This window comes from Carassius gibelio, chromosome A19 (assembly GCF_023724105.1).
Source record: "Carassius gibelio isolate Cgi1373 ecotype wild population from Czech Republic chromosome A19, carGib1.2-hapl.c, whole genome shotgun sequence".
NCBI classification, from domain to species: Eukaryota; Metazoa; Chordata; class Actinopteri; order Cypriniformes; family Cyprinidae; genus Carassius; species Carassius gibelio.
The window spans coordinates 15374943-15392154 of NC_068389.1; the positions used below are offsets into that span (position 1 = coordinate 15374943).

General features: G+C 37.0%; 1 protein-coding gene across 1 annotated transcript; it reads left to right on the plus strand.

The window, feature by feature from the left end:
- The first annotated feature begins 905 nt into the window (after positions 1 to 905).
- Positions 906 to 17047, plus strand: LOC127935078 (collagen alpha-2(IX) chain-like). The gene is made up of 33 exons (XM_052532670.1): positions 906 to 1002; positions 1101 to 1339; positions 2401 to 2475; positions 3295 to 3330; positions 3443 to 3505; positions 4194 to 4247; positions 4513 to 4548; positions 4778 to 4801; positions 5174 to 5227; positions 5441 to 5494; positions 5828 to 5878; positions 6621 to 6677; positions 6773 to 6826; positions 8160 to 8213; positions 8371 to 8424; positions 9203 to 9256; positions 9346 to 9399; positions 9509 to 9562; positions 9651 to 9704; positions 10016 to 10069; positions 10532 to 10576; positions 10719 to 10772; positions 10855 to 10908; positions 10994 to 11047; positions 11699 to 11770; positions 12174 to 12209; positions 12339 to 12383; positions 12477 to 12509; positions 13305 to 13451; positions 13678 to 13732; positions 15388 to 15576; positions 15674 to 15751; positions 15828 to 17047. Exons 2-33 carry the CDS (start codon positions 1268 to 1270, stop codon positions 16031 to 16033), a joined length of 2076 nt encoding a protein of 691 aa, XP_052388630.1. The 5' UTR covers positions 906 to 1002; positions 1101 to 1267; the 3' UTR covers positions 16034 to 17047.
- Positions 17048 to 17212: the final 165 nt, after the last annotated feature.

Here is a 17212-nt window from a genome sequence, read left to right on the forward strand (position 1 = left end):
AATGATTGTGTCCAATTATTATTATTATTATTATTATTATTATTATTATTATTATTATTATTATTATTATTATTATTATTATTATTATTATTATTTAGTGTTTACATTTGGTTTAAAAGGCCAAAATATTATAGGCCTATTATTCAGTGGCAGATCTCACTATCACAGCTCATTCCATATCAGTGTTGTTATCATTAACAAAAACTACAGCTGAAAAAAACGATTGAAACATTTTTGTTAATTGAAATAAAACAAATAAAATACAATAGAAATATAAGATTAAAAACTAAGTAAACTGAATGAAGATTAGAAATTCAGCTGTGGTGATAAAAAAATAAGAACTGAAATAAAAATGAATGAAAACTAGAAATGTATTACAGAAACACAACAAAATTACTACAATTTAAACATATTTACAATTTATATATATATATATATATATATATATATATATATATATATATATAATTTGTTTGACCTGTAATATTTTTTTTTGTTAGTTAATTTTATTTAATTTTATTTTTTTTATAAATCCAACCTGAAAAATATTCATTATAATAAAAAGTGTGACATCTTGCCTAGTGTTTACAATAGACAAAATTATGTTGGTTTTGGACATTTATCATTAGACTCCATGAACCACTGTTCACAAGTGGGGAATTGACTTCACACATCCATTGAAAATCACATTGAGCTCAAATCACCTGCTAGTTAAATGTTGTAGAGAAGTGCAAAAAAAAATGCCAAAGATACGTTTCTGGTGTTGTACTTTTTAGGACTATGTCCAGACCTCCAAATGCAGACCTGTGTATTTAGCCTCAAAAACAAACATTCCAGTGTCCAGAAGCTGCGTACATATTCAACAATCTATTGAGGTGTTCAGAAAAGGGGGCTTGAGAAACACACAAAAGCAGCTGTGTCCAGTTGGAGTTCTAGAGCTCTGCTGGATGCATGGAGAATCAGCAGAAGTCTCCGCCTCCCACGCGTGTGAGGGCTTCTCAGGTTTGTCTGGTCCTCAGTGCGTTGGTTTCTCTGAGCTCCCTGAGTTCTCAGGGGCTGGCAGTAGGGCTGGGTTACACCTCTCTCATTCCTCCCCTCAGGTCCCTGCCACTGTGTTTTCCTTCCCTGTCCTGGGCAGCACACGCACACATTCACATACACACACCTTTCTTTTTCCCTGGATCCACCATCCTGGGCTGAGAAGCCAGGAGAGAGGGTGGCAAGGTTTGGAGGAACCGCTGGGACGATTGAATAGCGATTCTTCACCATGGCTAGATTCTTCATCATCTTCAGAAGCTTGGTTCTGTTGCAGGCACTCTGCTTGGCTTTATCACAAGTGGTGAGTTTGGCTGCGGTTAACTACTTTTTCTTGGTGCTGGATGATCTTGAGGATGAGATCGTGCATCCTGGAGAACATCTTATGGACTGAGAAATGATTCACTGTATGGATTGGACTGGATTGTCAGTCAAAATGCCAATAGATAAAGTTAATTTAGATGAAATTCATGTAAATAGTTCAGAAGTCTGGTTAGATTACATGTATACTGAAGACTTTTGATAAAGTTAGGCTTTTGAGTTGTTTGATCTTCTGACAGTTTATTGTTAATGGTTTATATTGCTTTCTAAAGCATGCAGATACAAGAGGCCTGGTATTTAAAAATATACATTTTTTTTTCCTTTTCAGTCAGTGTTATCTTTTGATTCTCAAACTATTTAGTTCAGTAAATTAAGTGAATAAAATATGAAGATGAAAGTGAATGTGAGACAAATGTAGAGAGAAGAGAAGGTAGAAAGGAGAGAGTACAAAGAGGCCATTGAAAATACACTGCTGCCAGAAGCTGCTATCCAAACAGACAGAACCTGAAACTGCTCGCAGCAGAATAACACATACTTGTCACATTTACAAGGACCAACTCAGACCAATGCTTGCATGCAACTCATATGCATAAAAAGCAATGCATTAAATGAATGTGCATTCATTTTGAGTCAACCACCTTATCAAGTAATGCATAGCAAAATAGATGTATATTTGATGCTGAATGGGGGAGGGTCTGTGGAAACATTCCCAGCCTCCCTTATCCCACCCCGGATACCCTGATTGCACAGCCTCTGCCTTTAATTTATTTTTCATCATAAACCTTGTTCTGTCTATCAAATGTAAATATTTAAACATGTCTGAGGCAGTGTTGTTATTGTTAACTAAAACAATAGTACACATCTTTTTTTTCAGTAATAGAAATAAAGCTGAAATTAAATAAAACATTCATTTAAAATGTTATGAAAAAATGTAACTGCCAGTAATTATCGTAAAAAATATTCATTTTAAATAATTCTGAATTAAAACATAACAATTTATAATCAATTGCATACAGTTGGCTGTTTTCATGTTTTTCATTTTAGACCGGTCCACCCGGACCGCAGGGCCCCCTTGGTCCCCCTGGCCCCGCTGGAACTCCCGGCTCTGACGGCATTGATGTGAGTATAGGAGCCGCCTGACTGCACCACAGGTCGAGCTGGTACACAGACACTCATTGTGCACCTTGTTTCATGAGCTCTGTATTCATCTTCACTACCAAAATCTTGCCAACAGAGGGCGCAAGAAATAAAAACAATCACACAAAAAGGTTCTGTTAGAGGTTGAATCTTCCCCATACTGAGAGATGGCTACTAGATGATGATTATTTGGTACAGTTGTGTCCCAGGCTGGAATCAGTATAAGACACTCCACTGCATAGCAAAAACAGAGACAGGATCCCCCATGTTCATTCATAAAAGTTATTATTCCAGGATATTTCGATTTTATAGTCATAATTAGTGATAAATGTATACAGAAATATAAATATATTCAACAACATATTCTTATAGTAGTTATTATATATAGAATTATGACACCCAACGCAAAATACTATAAATCTGAGCTTATGAATGGGTCAGGGTGGAGAAGAAGCTTGTTTGTTGGTGAAGTTATACATATAATTGATTTACATTTTATTTTTAGACATTTTAAAACCACATAGACGTGTTAAAATGCTACATTTAGCAGAGGCTGTGAGAATTTGAGGTCATGAGTTATGTTTAATAGGTTCATGATATCATGTACTGTACTTTAATGCAGTGTTGTTGTTGTTGTTTGGAGACATAATTATTAGTGCCATTAAATTTTAGTGATCATTATCTTTGCTATAGAGTCAACTGTTGTGTGTGTGTGTGTTGGTAATTCGTCCCCATGCTTTACATTGGTTGTCTTTGCTCATGTGTTTTTTATTTATTTATTTTTTTTACCCTAATTTACAGGGTGAAAAGGGTCCTCCTGGACCACCTGGACCACCAGTAAGTAGTACCCACTGTTCATATTTATATATTTGCACAACCATTCAAAGTATTGTATTAAAATCACACTCCAATAACTGAGAGTGTTTGTCATGTGTGAACCACTTCCCAGGGTCAGAAGGGAGAGTCAGGTGAGCCTGGTCCTGATGGATCTCCAGGGGAGGATGGCATTGATGTGAGTGACACATGCAATTAAGAAATTACAATTATGAACTTGCATGAGGTTATTGATCAGTCATAATTTAGTTGGGGGTGGGTGGGGGGTATTATCCATAAATAAATCATTTGGAGGTGAATAATAATGCATATTTCAGTATCCTGTCAAGTTCTCATTGAAATAAAAACAAAGCAAAACTGGAGCGAAATCTCATTTTCAATCACTGCATTTGTTTTGTAATGAGCAATGGCATTTGAATTATTTTCACACCTCCACTCTGAAGTGTTGGCATGAGACTGAGAAATGAGATGTTAGTCCTAATTGAGCAACACTTTCTCAGGCACATGCTAGGAAGCAAACATTAATGATTGGATTTTCTAGTTAATCTGCTCTGGAATGTCAATCCCTATTTTTTTTTATTTTTTTTCTGTCTCTGTCTCCCCCACCCCCCCCCTCTCTCTCTCTATTAGATTGTTAATCTGAGGAACTATCAGTGTATAAATGTATTTTTTTTTAATTTTTGACCATGAATGAGTGTATGCACATAGATCTTTACATGTTACTATAGACGTTCTGCTTCTAAATGACCTGCTTAACTTTTCACATCACCTTAGACGTGTGAACATGACCCAGTGTATGATGCCATATAAATAGTTACTGCCTGATTATTATTCAGGAGGCTTGTTTATCTCTGTTCTGTCTCCAGGGTTTGATTGGTGCTAAGGGTGAGAGGGGCCGTCTTGGTAATCCTGGACCAAAGGTCAGGAAATCATTTGTTTTTTTTTTCTTTATGGATGCAGAGTTCACACAATGTATATTCATGCAGATCATCATTTGGCCAACAAATATAATATGTCATTTAATGTTTAACAAGTGATGATAGAGGACAACAACTGAATATTATGAATAACGTGAATATCATCTAGAGAATATTGAATAACATATAATCTTTTCAGTCCTTGTTATTCTAGAAGTGCATAAGAATGGAATGCATCTGATTTCACATGTTTTATTGATTTTCACAGGGTCAGCCAGGGTCTAGTGGACCACCAGGGCGACCTGTAAGTATAAAAAATATGTTATGAATTTGCTTAACAAAAAATAATTGTGTAAGACCACCACCTGCAGCTACCCCAGCTATTCAACAGATGATATTGGACAAAAATATAACAATTCCTGATTTTTGTTGTTTGAATATTTCTAAGGATGCAAGGCATTGTTTTCCAGTATTAATGGACTACAATCAATATGTGTTGCTAATTTTTATTTTTATTTTCTTTTAACCTTTAGGGACCTGGACTGCCTGGACTTCCTGTAAGTAACCTAGTTCATAATCTATTTAATTTCCTTAATTTGCTTTCCCTTCCTATTTTACTTCTTTTATTTAGGACTTCTTTTATTTAGGGCCTGAGCACTGATGGTGCAAAGACCCTCTTGGAATTACTCTGTTTATTATATTACTGTCATTATATAAACCACATCTTTCATGGTTATTATTGTTATCTTTATTTTATATGTCTTTATTACATATTCCCTTATTGTATAGCTGTATCTTATATTTTATATTTGATCTAGATTTTTAGGCTCTACTGTTAGTGTCATCTGCATGGACCAGGGGTCTGAGTTACTAATGTTTCAGATTAATAAACAAGTGTATACATTTCACTGCTCATTATCTCATTACAGGGAGCAGCAGGAACCATTGGGCCTCCTGGACAAATTGGGCCTACTGGGTCAAAGGTGGGACTCACTGGAATATATATCTTCGTAACACCATGACAGTATACAGATCTTTCATGGTTAAGAATGCTGTTTATACTTAACCTTTGATACTAGCTAAGACAACTGTTTTTGCTGTAGCTTGAATAGTTAAAAAAAAAAAAAAAAAAAATCTCACTCATTAAATGTACTGCTGAACTGATGCCCACTTGAACTCAAACTCTCATACCACAGGGTGACATGGGAAGTCCAGGACCTCCAGGAATACCCGGACATCCAGGAAAGCCAGTAAGTGACAGAATGTTTCATTTACTGCACTTTAAATTGTAGTCTTCTCAAGTCAAACCACAAAATCCAATTCTGTGTAGAAAGCTGTAGGGCTGAAAATGAATCAGAACAATGAAATGACATCTCATCTCATAACTACTGCAATTCCAAGCATACATTTTATTTCATTTTCTGCTTTATTACATTTCATGTGAAGGCATCCATTTGGGATCTGATTTAGAACTGTATTACTTTATAATAAATAATCTCTCCAAATATAATTTTTTTCTTCTTCCCAGCCACCTGCATTTATATTCGTTTTCTCAGTTTTTTCTAATCCCTAGTCATTTTCAGGGTCCACCAGGGAAGTTTCTGGGTTTAGAGGAAGGCAGTGCTGACTTACAGGTAAGGTGATGTCTGCATGGTACATAGTAATATGATACATTTAATTCTAAATATTATATTATGATAATATTTCTGCATTTTCATATTTACTATTTATAATATAAAACAACATATAATATGTTTTTGAGTAAGTTCGAAAATATTCATATACAAAAGCTGTTGTTGACAATGTGGTTGTAAAGTTGATTCATTTAATGTGTTGTCATTCACAATGATTTATTTGGGTTGGGTGCCCGCAAATAATCCTACAGTCCTACACTGTTCATTACTCATCTTCCAAATCAGAATCAGCCCTTCTCTGTATTTGGTTTTTCTCAGAGTTTGTCCTGTTAGACCTTACACACCCCTTATTGATCTCAGTGTTCATAAATTTTCCTAATAAGTTTAATTAAATGGGTGCCGTCAAAGGTTTCTGCCCATTAGCACCTCTCTGGATCAAGAAGCAGAGCGGGTTCCAGTCGGCCAGGAGTCTGGAGGCATCACGTGGCAGATTGGTGGACTGCTTTTCCCCTGGCCTAGCGTTCAGCTGGAGACCTGTTCTGTCTGGATCAATCCTTAGCATCCATTTGCTGTAATTAGAGGGCTGGTGCTCTGAGATCTAGAAAAATAAAATAAAAATTCCAAGGCCTTAACGCACTTTTTAACCCAGCTGTGATGGTTTGAATTAAACAAACCTGACATCGATTGTTTAGCCTGTACTATCTACAATTTTACACTTTTTTAATCCTGATGTGTGTTCTAGTGTCCAACCAACTGTCCACCTGGGCCAAAAGGTCCTCAGGGCCTACAGGGAGTGAAGGTCAGTAAGTTAACCTTTTATACTTTCTCAAATGTCTTTGTTGTGAATTAATATGACTATTGTTAAAGGATATTTCAAAGGCCTTTTAATCACAGGGACATAAAGGTCGCTCCGGGATATTGGGAGATCCAGGTAGCATCGGAAGAGTGGTATGTTTTTTTTCTTTCTGATGATGTATGTTATAATAATAATAATAACAACAACAATTGCGCGCACACACACACACACACACACACACACACACACACACACACACACACACACACACACACACACACACACACACACAAAATACTACTACTACTAATAATAACACTTACAATAATGTTCCATTTTGTAATATTGCTTAACTACATTAGTTAACATGAATGAACAATATTCTTCTAAAGCATTAATCTTAGTTAATGTAATTTTAACATTAACATGACTAAAAACAAGTATTAACAAAAAAGAAATCGGTTAATATTATTTGATTCACCTGAGCTAAAGTAAACAAACAATGAAAAGTTATAATTCTATTAAATAACTTTAACATATATTCTAAAATACTACAACAAATGCAATGCTCATTATTGGTTAATATTAGTCAATACATTAAATGTGAACTAATGGAACCTTATAGTAAAGTATTACCATCACAACCACAACGACACTAATAATAATAATAATAATAATAATAATAATAATAATAATAATAATAATAATAATAATAATAATAATAATAATAATAATAATAATGTGTAAATTTAAATGTTCATTTGTACATTAATTTGTTATTTTAGTTTGCTAAAACATTAAGATTGCACTATTTATGTTATGGTGTGTACACTTTGTAACCACACAGGGGCGCATGTGATCACTCATCTGAATGATAAAATTACACGAAAGACGTCCCCTTACAACTTTAAACCTCTTAAATCTCTCATATAGAACAACAAACATACTGATTGGCTGGTAAAGTTAACTAAACCCTGTTTATTATGAAGCATCCAGATCATGCGTTGAGGTGCCCCGGTATCTCACCCAAAACACAGCGTCCATCAGCAGAGCAAGATTATGTGTTAATGGAGCCCCTCACGGCATATAACTGCCTCTAAGCTGAGCGTGAGTCACAGACAGAACTCATTGACCCAGATGAAAGGAGAAGGGGGCTGGAAGGTACTGAGAAGTTACTGCGTTGTGAATTAATCAGACTTAATGAGTCCCACAAGGACATTACAATGGACTACAGGGACAGAACGGATTTACCCATAATGCAGAGCATGACTGTCAAAGCTCTAGTTATAAGTCTTTGGGAAGTGTTGACTTTAAGATTGACATTCAGAACAAAATTGTCATATATATTAAAAAGAATTTTAGCCACAGTGTCATAAAGCGACAAACCACATAATATCCCAAAATAAAAGTAAGACTAAAGGCCATTAGCTATTATTTGTTTTTCAGAGGTAAGTATCCATTTCATCCTTGTATTCTCATCTTTAGGGCACAAAGGGTGAAGTCGGCATCTCCGGTGAACAAGGAATACCAGGCCCTCCAGTAATGTATTTATTTCTGTCCTGGTTTGACTTTGACTATTTTATAATGTAAGCCTCTGTTGCTATTACATCATGGCAAGTCATTTTAGCACTACCTTTTATAAAGGTCCTAAGATCGACTGTGAAATAAAATATCTGCTCTACCACAATAACTTTAGGGCCCACAGGGTCTGAGAGGGTTTCCAGGAATGGTGGGGCCCAAAGGCGAGACGGTGAGTCACAGTTCCCAAAATATTACTCTTCATCTCTTTATGGATACACAAAATATGATTTCGACTGGTCTGAGGAGATATATGAAGGGGCAGTTGACAACATCAGTTTTACTACTGTTAACTAAAAAAATTAAAGTAAAACTATAAACTTTAAAAAAAGTGAAATAAAGCTGCAATAACATAGCATATAAATGTTAGATAAAAGATAAGATAAAGCAGTAAACTAAAATTTATATAAAAATTAATTAAAGCTAAAACATTTAAATTTGAAATATATAGAAAAAATATATATAAAACAATCAGAAGTTAATTCAAAATTGTCATAAATTCTATTACAGTATATAATTAATAATAAAATAACAGAGGGGAACCGTACAGGAGATGAGGACAACAGTCGATCCGTCTCGGAGTTAAAGACATGACTATGAATAATACACATTTAGCATATCGACAGCTGAGGCTGGGCGGATTTGGTCCATTAAGTCTGTGGCTAATATCATTACACAGTCTTTGTGTGTGAGATGAGACAATTATTTTGCCAGGCTGTTTTAAATGTAAGCGCATATAGCTTATTTTAGCTTCCCCACAGAACTGTATGAATTGGTTGATTTGCATACACGTGTTTTATTATATTCCGAACCAAACACAGTGGAATGTACACAAGCATTGCACAACTTCAATTGCATTTGTAGGACAGCAGATCTCCACAGACTGAATTTGTATGACTTTGTTTTACCATCTATAAAAACTTAAAAGTGATTCACAACCTCTGTGACAGGGACCACGTGGTTATAAAGGAATTTCAGGACCGATCGGCATCCCTGGACGCCCTGTGAGTCTGCAAGTTATATACGAAAATATTTCATTTTCATAACTGACAAAAAAAATACATCAAAATTATAATCTTACTGTGCAATACAGGGTGAAGAGGGACCCCAAGGACCACCTGGAGAGCCTGGTGACAAAGGCGACATGGTAAGTATTTATTATTCACATCTATTTCATCATTAATTTGTCCTTCTACATGTTCATTTATCAAACTTTTCATCCAGTTATCTATTAATTCCTGCTGTTGTTCCCGTAGGGAGAGAGTGGTGTACGAGGGCCTGAGGGAGTGGTCGGAAAGAAGGGAGAGAACGTAAGAAAGGATCTGGTTAATCTGAATGCGATTTAAAACAGGCCCCTAATCTTATGCTCTTAATCTTTTGATTAATGTGCATTGTCAGGGTCTTCCAGGAATTGATGGAAAAGATGGAACTCCTGGCATCCCAGGAATAAAGGTATGGATTAAATCAGTTCCCGCAGCAGCCGTCATTATTCAAGGAGACACATGTCACATGTAAAGTATAATACACACTCAGTCAGAGTTAGCAAGTCTTCTTTCATCCAGAGGGGGTTTATTATTTATCAATAATGACTAGGCAACTGTTCTTGATCCTGGTTATTATATGCCTACTTATCAATTATCTTATCAATCTATCTATCCCTAACCATATCTAATAAAATGATGATGATAATATAATATATTAATGTTTTTTTTTTTTTTTTTTTTTAATTCATATATGATGCTGTCTTGTACTTTTTTTGTTAGGGTGCTACGGGACAAAATGGAAGACCTGGAGCTCCTGGTCTCCAGGGAGACCCTGTAAGTAGAATTTCATACTTCATAATCTGCATTAGATGTGCAAGGAACCCTTTCCCATCTTCCTCACATCTGTCCAATGTGTTCCCGTTGTGAAATGATGGTGATAAAAGGTAAAAAAATGTAAAAGTTTAGTGTATTTTCTGTCTACAGTCCCAGCGTGACATTCTTGCCCTGACTATTTTAGAGCCTAAACCACCTTGAAATTGCTCGTGTTATTTACTATTCATCATCATCAAACATGACTCTCCTGGTGACTTGGGGTAATGGAGTGTGCTGGTTATGATACAAAACTTAACAACGTAACTGTGCAAGCCGTAATACAAGCACCCTCACTAACAGGATGAGTTATTGCAGCCTTGTTCTGATATCAGCACAGAGTAGAGGACAGACATGAAGCTCTCCACGGAGGTCTGTAGGGGTCACTACATTCATTCTTCATGCAATTCTTCCTATTTTTTTTAGGGTTTGCCTGGTATGCCGGGAGCCAAGGGGGAAATGGGATTTAAGGTGAGATCATGCAGTTATTTTATGAATGCGTAGATAGTTTTGTGGAACCATACTAGTTTTTGGATGTCTGTTGATACTGTACAATCCATTAGTGCTTCATTCCACCCCTTTCAATAATTTATGTGCCCCATTTTGAGTTTAGGGTGAGCCAGGACCCAGAGGCTTGATGGGAATGCAAGGTCTTCCAGGACCTCAAGTATGTCACTTCATTCATAGACAGTTTTATACATAATCCAAAAGCTTTTTCTGGCTTCTCATTATGTTTCTCTTTCTTTTAGGGGGAGCCTGGTCCTCCAGGTGGACCTGGCATGGAGGGAGTCCCAGGACCAAAGGTCAGTGGCTATCCTCATTTGCAAATCATGTCATTAACTTTAAAGGAAGCTCTCTTTTCTTAACTTTTCGGTTCTTATCCAATAGGGTGACAGGGGCGAAAGAGGACCAGTTGGGCCTCCTGGAATTGTTGGCTTCCCTGTAAGTATCTTTATTTTTCAGACATTTCTTTTCATATATTTATTAATTTCTGCTATAATCAGGGTTTCCAGGCTCAGAAACCCTGGAGATATTGGGGAAAGATCAATTTTGTTTTAACAAAAATTACAACAAACAATAATAAATAATAAAAGAAGAAATACATTTCAAAAACATATATATAGTCTATAAAATATGTATAAAATGTATAATAATAATTAATAATATATTAGGTAACACTGGAAGTCTTTATATACAATGACTTTATCAATGAATTGTATTTTTATATAATGCATTGTTACAGTATTTTTAATGCATTAATAATCCCTTATAATCCATTTATGTAGTTTATTTATGATCCCATGATTAATTGCACAGTAAAAATACATTATAATACTTATCTTTTTATGATTGCACCCCTTAGAATGCTCTGCAACATAGATTATGAATACCTTTATAATGCATTATACAAGAAAAGTTAAAAATAAATTGTCACCATTTTTTAAAATACTTATCCTATCAACACAATATATACAAGAAATGTAATGAAAAACTGATGAGAATTCATTGCTTAGAAAAATGTGGGATCAATATATATGCATTTATAATGGATCTATTTCAATTCTTCACTGGTCTTCTCTGTTGTACCTGCAGGGCAGTAAGGGAGAGAGGGGACCCATGGGTGTCCCAGGTGCTCAGGGTCTAACTGGAACCAAGGGTGACAAGGTTTGTGACCATATAAACAGTAATTAAGGGTAAATGAACTTTCTTCCTGTTTAAACTCACAGAGTGATGAGGTTTGACCACATGGGGGCAGTCTTCACTTATGATTGGACTCTTTTCACTGGAGGACATCTATGCACTTAGATAATTCATGTCCATGTTTCCATATAATACCCCTCAGTTCAGCATGAAATATACTCTTATGGACACTTTAATGTTTGTTGTCCTTTAATCTATGATATCCTTGCTGTTTAATACATTGAATATTGGAAGTAAAAGCCAGCTGATTTAATGTGCCCGGAGAGTTTACGGTAAAGTAAGATATTACCAACAATAAATTCCCTGCGTCCCAACCATTAGGGCTGACACTGAGAGATGTCTAATGTACAATTGCATCTCCTTACAGGGATTCCAAGGCAAAGTGGGATCAAAGGGAGATGTTGTGAGTACACCCTCAGATAAATGCATGCACGTATTTATGGAGTGAAATAGAAACCATACATCACAGTCCACATCATAAAAGATAACGACGGAAGGTGACGTTGATGGATCTCACCTGCTTCTTTCACAGGGTGATCCTGGTGTAGAGGGATTGGCTGGGGAGAAAGGAGAGAAGGTAAATAAGGCCGTATTCTGATGCATTTATTTAATAGATTGGTTCCAGAGGACTTCTGTTCATCTTGAAACTGCGTCTCTCTCTGTGTAACAGGGACAATCTGGGGAGCCCGGACCTAAGGGACAGGTAAGGACAGTGTGAAGAGCACAGATAATGCCAGGTGAAATACATTATTTAGTTAGATTCAGCTTTTGTAGTTTGTTTTACAATGCCGCAGGACATGAGAAAGGTGAATTGTGTCCGTTTTTATTTTATTTCAGAATACTTTATGCTGTCTCAGTTTTATGAGCACATTTAAACAAGCCATTCAGATGTGTGAACTTTTGAGTTATGGGCAGGACTACTTTTTTTTTATCCTACAGATGGATGATGGCATTTACGGCATTGTTGTTATTGTTAATTAAAATTACATTTAAATGATTCAAAATTATTTTCTTTAACTGAAATAAAGCTGAAATCAAATCAAATATAATTACATAAAAAACCTTTAACACTTACTTAAAAATAAATAAATAAATAGATAGAACTGTATGAGCTTGCTCAGACTTATTATTCTTCTGCCCAAAACTCTGGCATGGAACAAGGTTTGTTCTACTAGATTAATGTTTTTATTTTAATTAATTATTTTTTTCTTACTGTAAATTGTGCAAAAAAAAAGTATATATTCTTATTATTAATTGTTATTATCAGCTTTGTAATTAATATTGGCTTTGTAACATTTTGCATAAACAAGGGGAAAAACGGGAAGTACTGTATCACTCATATTTTCATTGTTTTTGCTATTTCAATGGGTAGCACTAGTGACAAAGAAATGACATATTTCACCTCTAGGGTAATGATTAAACTTCAGCACCATCCTATAAAATAATACTGAACATCCCAGTTTCTGTATTTCTTAATTACTGCCTTCTCTATCAACAGCAAGGCGTGACTGGTGACCCAGGGCACAACGGCCCTACTGGAGATCCCGGTAAACCAGGAGACCAGGGTCCTCCAGGCTTACCTGGTTCACGAGGCCTGCACGGAGAAAGAGGAGTTCCAGGGATGCCAGGAATACAAGGACCATCTGTGAGTGTTGAACAGCATCAACAAAACCTCAAGAACAATTTCCAGCACCTACATTACCCAAAAACATTCCGTTCAGCATTTTTTGCCTCCAATACAACAAAGCCAAAGTGTTACAACAGCCAGACAGGTTGCAATATAGCATGCAGAGCTCAGCACAATAGAAAAAAACACTTGCAGAAAATACTTTGATGTGTGTTTTCCTCATTTTTATGATTTCGCTTTCCAGGGTCGTGATGCTACAGATCAGCACCTCATTGACGTAGTCCTGAAGATGCTTCAAGGTGAACAACAATAACTGTACCTTCTCTGAACAGCTGCGATCAGTGTATCAGGAAGATGGCTGCTTAATCTTACTTAAATCGTTCACAGTATTTTTCATCCATCGAAATGTATTTCGAAATGTGCAACTCATCACTCCTCAGGGACAGCTTTCCTGCCAAAAACTGTGGACTGTGTAGTCTGCAGCTATGTATCTGCTGTTCAGAATAGACTAGCACACAGTTTTGTTTTCTCTGGGATTGTCAGTCTGTGTGCTCTCTGATCATCTATTTTGCAAAAGAGAGATGACCTGAACCGGCCCGTGATAACCTCCGCTGGCTCCCAGCATTTCACACAATGTAATCCCTCAGCCTTTCAGCCTGCGGTTGCACACTTACCTTCGCTTATACACACACACACATACGCTCACCTGAACCGAGGGGAAGGATTTCTCTCTCATTCCCCATTGGAAAATAGATTAGATGTGGAGATTTGGTCACTGTGACACTTTGAGAACTGGTCAACAGATGAATGTCCACCTCTGGGTTGTTATCTTAATGATATTTACCCAATATTGCAGGACACCCAGTGAGATGTGACTGTGTGCTAAGCTAAGGTTCAACACTATTTGCAGGGATTCTTTTCAGGGTTGAGCACCTCCATCACACATTACATACTTTTTATTTGTCTGTGCTGCTCTTTCGGTGTTGTTCTATGTAAACATGAGCTAGATGGATGTGTTTAACCTCTGCGATCACGTTTGGAGTCTTTTGCAGTATTGCACATAAGGGGCTGTTCACACAGAACATGTTTTTCCATCCCACTGTTCGTCTTTCCCATTGTTTTTCAGTTTAAACAAGCTAGACTGACATGTTTGACCATTGGGCTTGTGTCATTTCTTTTAAAAGATTGCTTTTCCCCATTTCACTGACCATGTCTTATGTTTTTTAAAGCAAATATGTGTTATGGAGTAATGACCCGCATCAAGGAATTCTATAAAAAAAAATCTCACATTTTTACATTTCACTGAGCTTCTTTTCCATTGTTTTTCTATTTGAGCATGCAATAGTTGATATGATTGACCGCTGCGCTTGAGCTCAGCTTTTTTGACGCTTCTCGCGCACGAGGAGCTTCACACAGAATGCGCTTTCAATGGCTTTTTTTTCTACTTTTCAATTGTTTTCCTATGTAAACATGCTATATGAATTTGCTTAAATTTGTTGCGTTCATGTCTCGCGCATGACACCGCATACTCAAGTTAAAATAAGTGGACAACATGCCACTCAAGTTAAAATAAGTGGAGATTTTAAGAAAAGAAATGTCTCCAGACCTTGCATTTTTTTTTTATTGCACTGCCTTGCATCTCATGTTTTTACATTTCGCTGAGCTGCTTTTCAATAGTTTTTCTAATTAATGTCTTTCGCAGTATCGCACGACATGGCATTCTAAAAAAAGAAACACTCAAGTTAAAATAAAGATTGTGTGCAGCATCTTGTGCATGACATGGCGGTCCAAAAACAGGGTTCATGATGAAAGAAGTTCAGCCTTAAAAACTGCAGCTGTAGGTTTCCATTACCCTGTGTTTTTAGACACTAAAACATGTTCTGCATGAATGACTTCAACTTATATGATCTGAATCACTTTACACTGAACTTCCCGCTTTCTATTCTTCTGACAGAGAAGTTAGCAGCGGTAGCGGTGAGCTCCAAGAGAGCGGTGCTGGGTGGAGCAGGTGTGATGGGACCTCCGGGTCCTCCGGGACCACCTGGACCTCCAGGACCTCAGGGTCCTCATGGACTGCCAGGCGGCCGCGGTATTCCTGGCATGATCGGGGCCTCAGGCCAGATAGGAAACACTGGTTTTAAAGGTGAAAAAAACCTTGTAAATATAGATCTTGCTCTTGTGAAATACTGTCAGTCATCTTCATTACTTTAAAATCCTATCCCCATGTTTCCATTTTGCAGGAAAGAGGGGTACAAAGGGAGAGAGAGGGGATCCTGGCCGACCACATCCTGGCCAACCGGGACCTCCTGGACTGCCAGGTAAGCTCAAAGTCCACCGGTTCAGTCTGAATTGTCTGAATTGGTTTACTCAGCAGCCCATCCTGCTTTCTCACAGGTCCTCCAGGTCTTGACGGCGTGGCACGTGATGGTAGGCCAGGCGAACGAGGACCACATGGTGCAGCGGGTGAGCCAGGCCGCCCCGGAAAAGCTGGTCCTCCTGGACTTCCTGGATTTTGTGAAGCAGCTGCATGTTTGGCAGCCTCTGTCTACACATCTCCCAGACTACAAGAGGCGGGAACAGTGAAGGGCCCATCCACTTAAATCAAGCCCTCTACTGGGGCATAAGAACATCTCGGAGAGAGAGAGAGAGAGAGAGAGAGAGTCAGAATAAAACAAAGAAAAGGAGATGAAGCATGGAAAGAGAGGCACACAGGCCTTTTCTTTATTGGACACTTTGTGAGGGGGGAGGGAACAGCCGCCGTCTGATATTGTGAACTTTTTGTATGCATTAGGATTGTTTATGAATGATTTGACATCTACAGAAAGGAAGTTTTAAGTTGGCAATGTTAGCCGCTGCTGCTATGTGGCACCTCACAGTACAAAGAGATGTGAGAACATTACTAGTGACATCACTGATGACATCATCATCATCCTGCGCCCTGGACTAGAAGAACTGTGAGAATGCCATTCAAACAAAGGTGCTGTTTTGTGTGTGATTTTTTTTTTTTTTTAAGTGTTATTTGTTTTATGAATCTGATACAAGCTTCTAAAAGATAAAGGATGATAGTGAGATTTTTACATGCCAGGAAATTCCCCTATAATTGAACCAATAATAAAAAAAAAAATATTTAAAGCTACTTTATTAATAGATTCATTTACCTTGTGCTTCAGTGATCAGCTTCCTTGGCTCAAGAGGATACATAATGTCCCTGTTTTGTATTGTACCTGTCTGATCCATGAATCAATGCCTCTGTTCTGCTCTTCTAGGTGAGACAGAGACATGCTCCCATTGACCTTATCCTCGATCCCATGCTGTAAATCTTTGTACTGTAAATGCGTATTCATTTTGAATGGACAGGGTGGGTTTAAAACTAATATAAATTTATTGAATTCAATCATCATTCAGGATTAAACTCCAAACAATGCTCAGACTTTCTGGTGAAATACAAACCTGTATGCCACTTCCAAGATACTGTGTTATGTACTTAGAGAAGAACTGATTATCTTCATTAACAGAATATTTATTGTTCTTTTCTGGTTCGTCTGTAAAGACTTTCTTGCCTGGTTGTTCAGATTTACCCCAATCAATAAAAAGGAACGTTTTGTAAAACTCAATGTTCTTCTGTATCGTGAACATCTGAGAGAGGCAAACGATTTGAACTTTTGAAGAACTTACTTTCTCTCTTCTCGATCTCACACGTCTTTTTTGGTTTAATAAAATATATTCATTTTGATGTCTAGCCTTGTTTGTGATAAGGCAGCAAGCATGAATTGCAAATG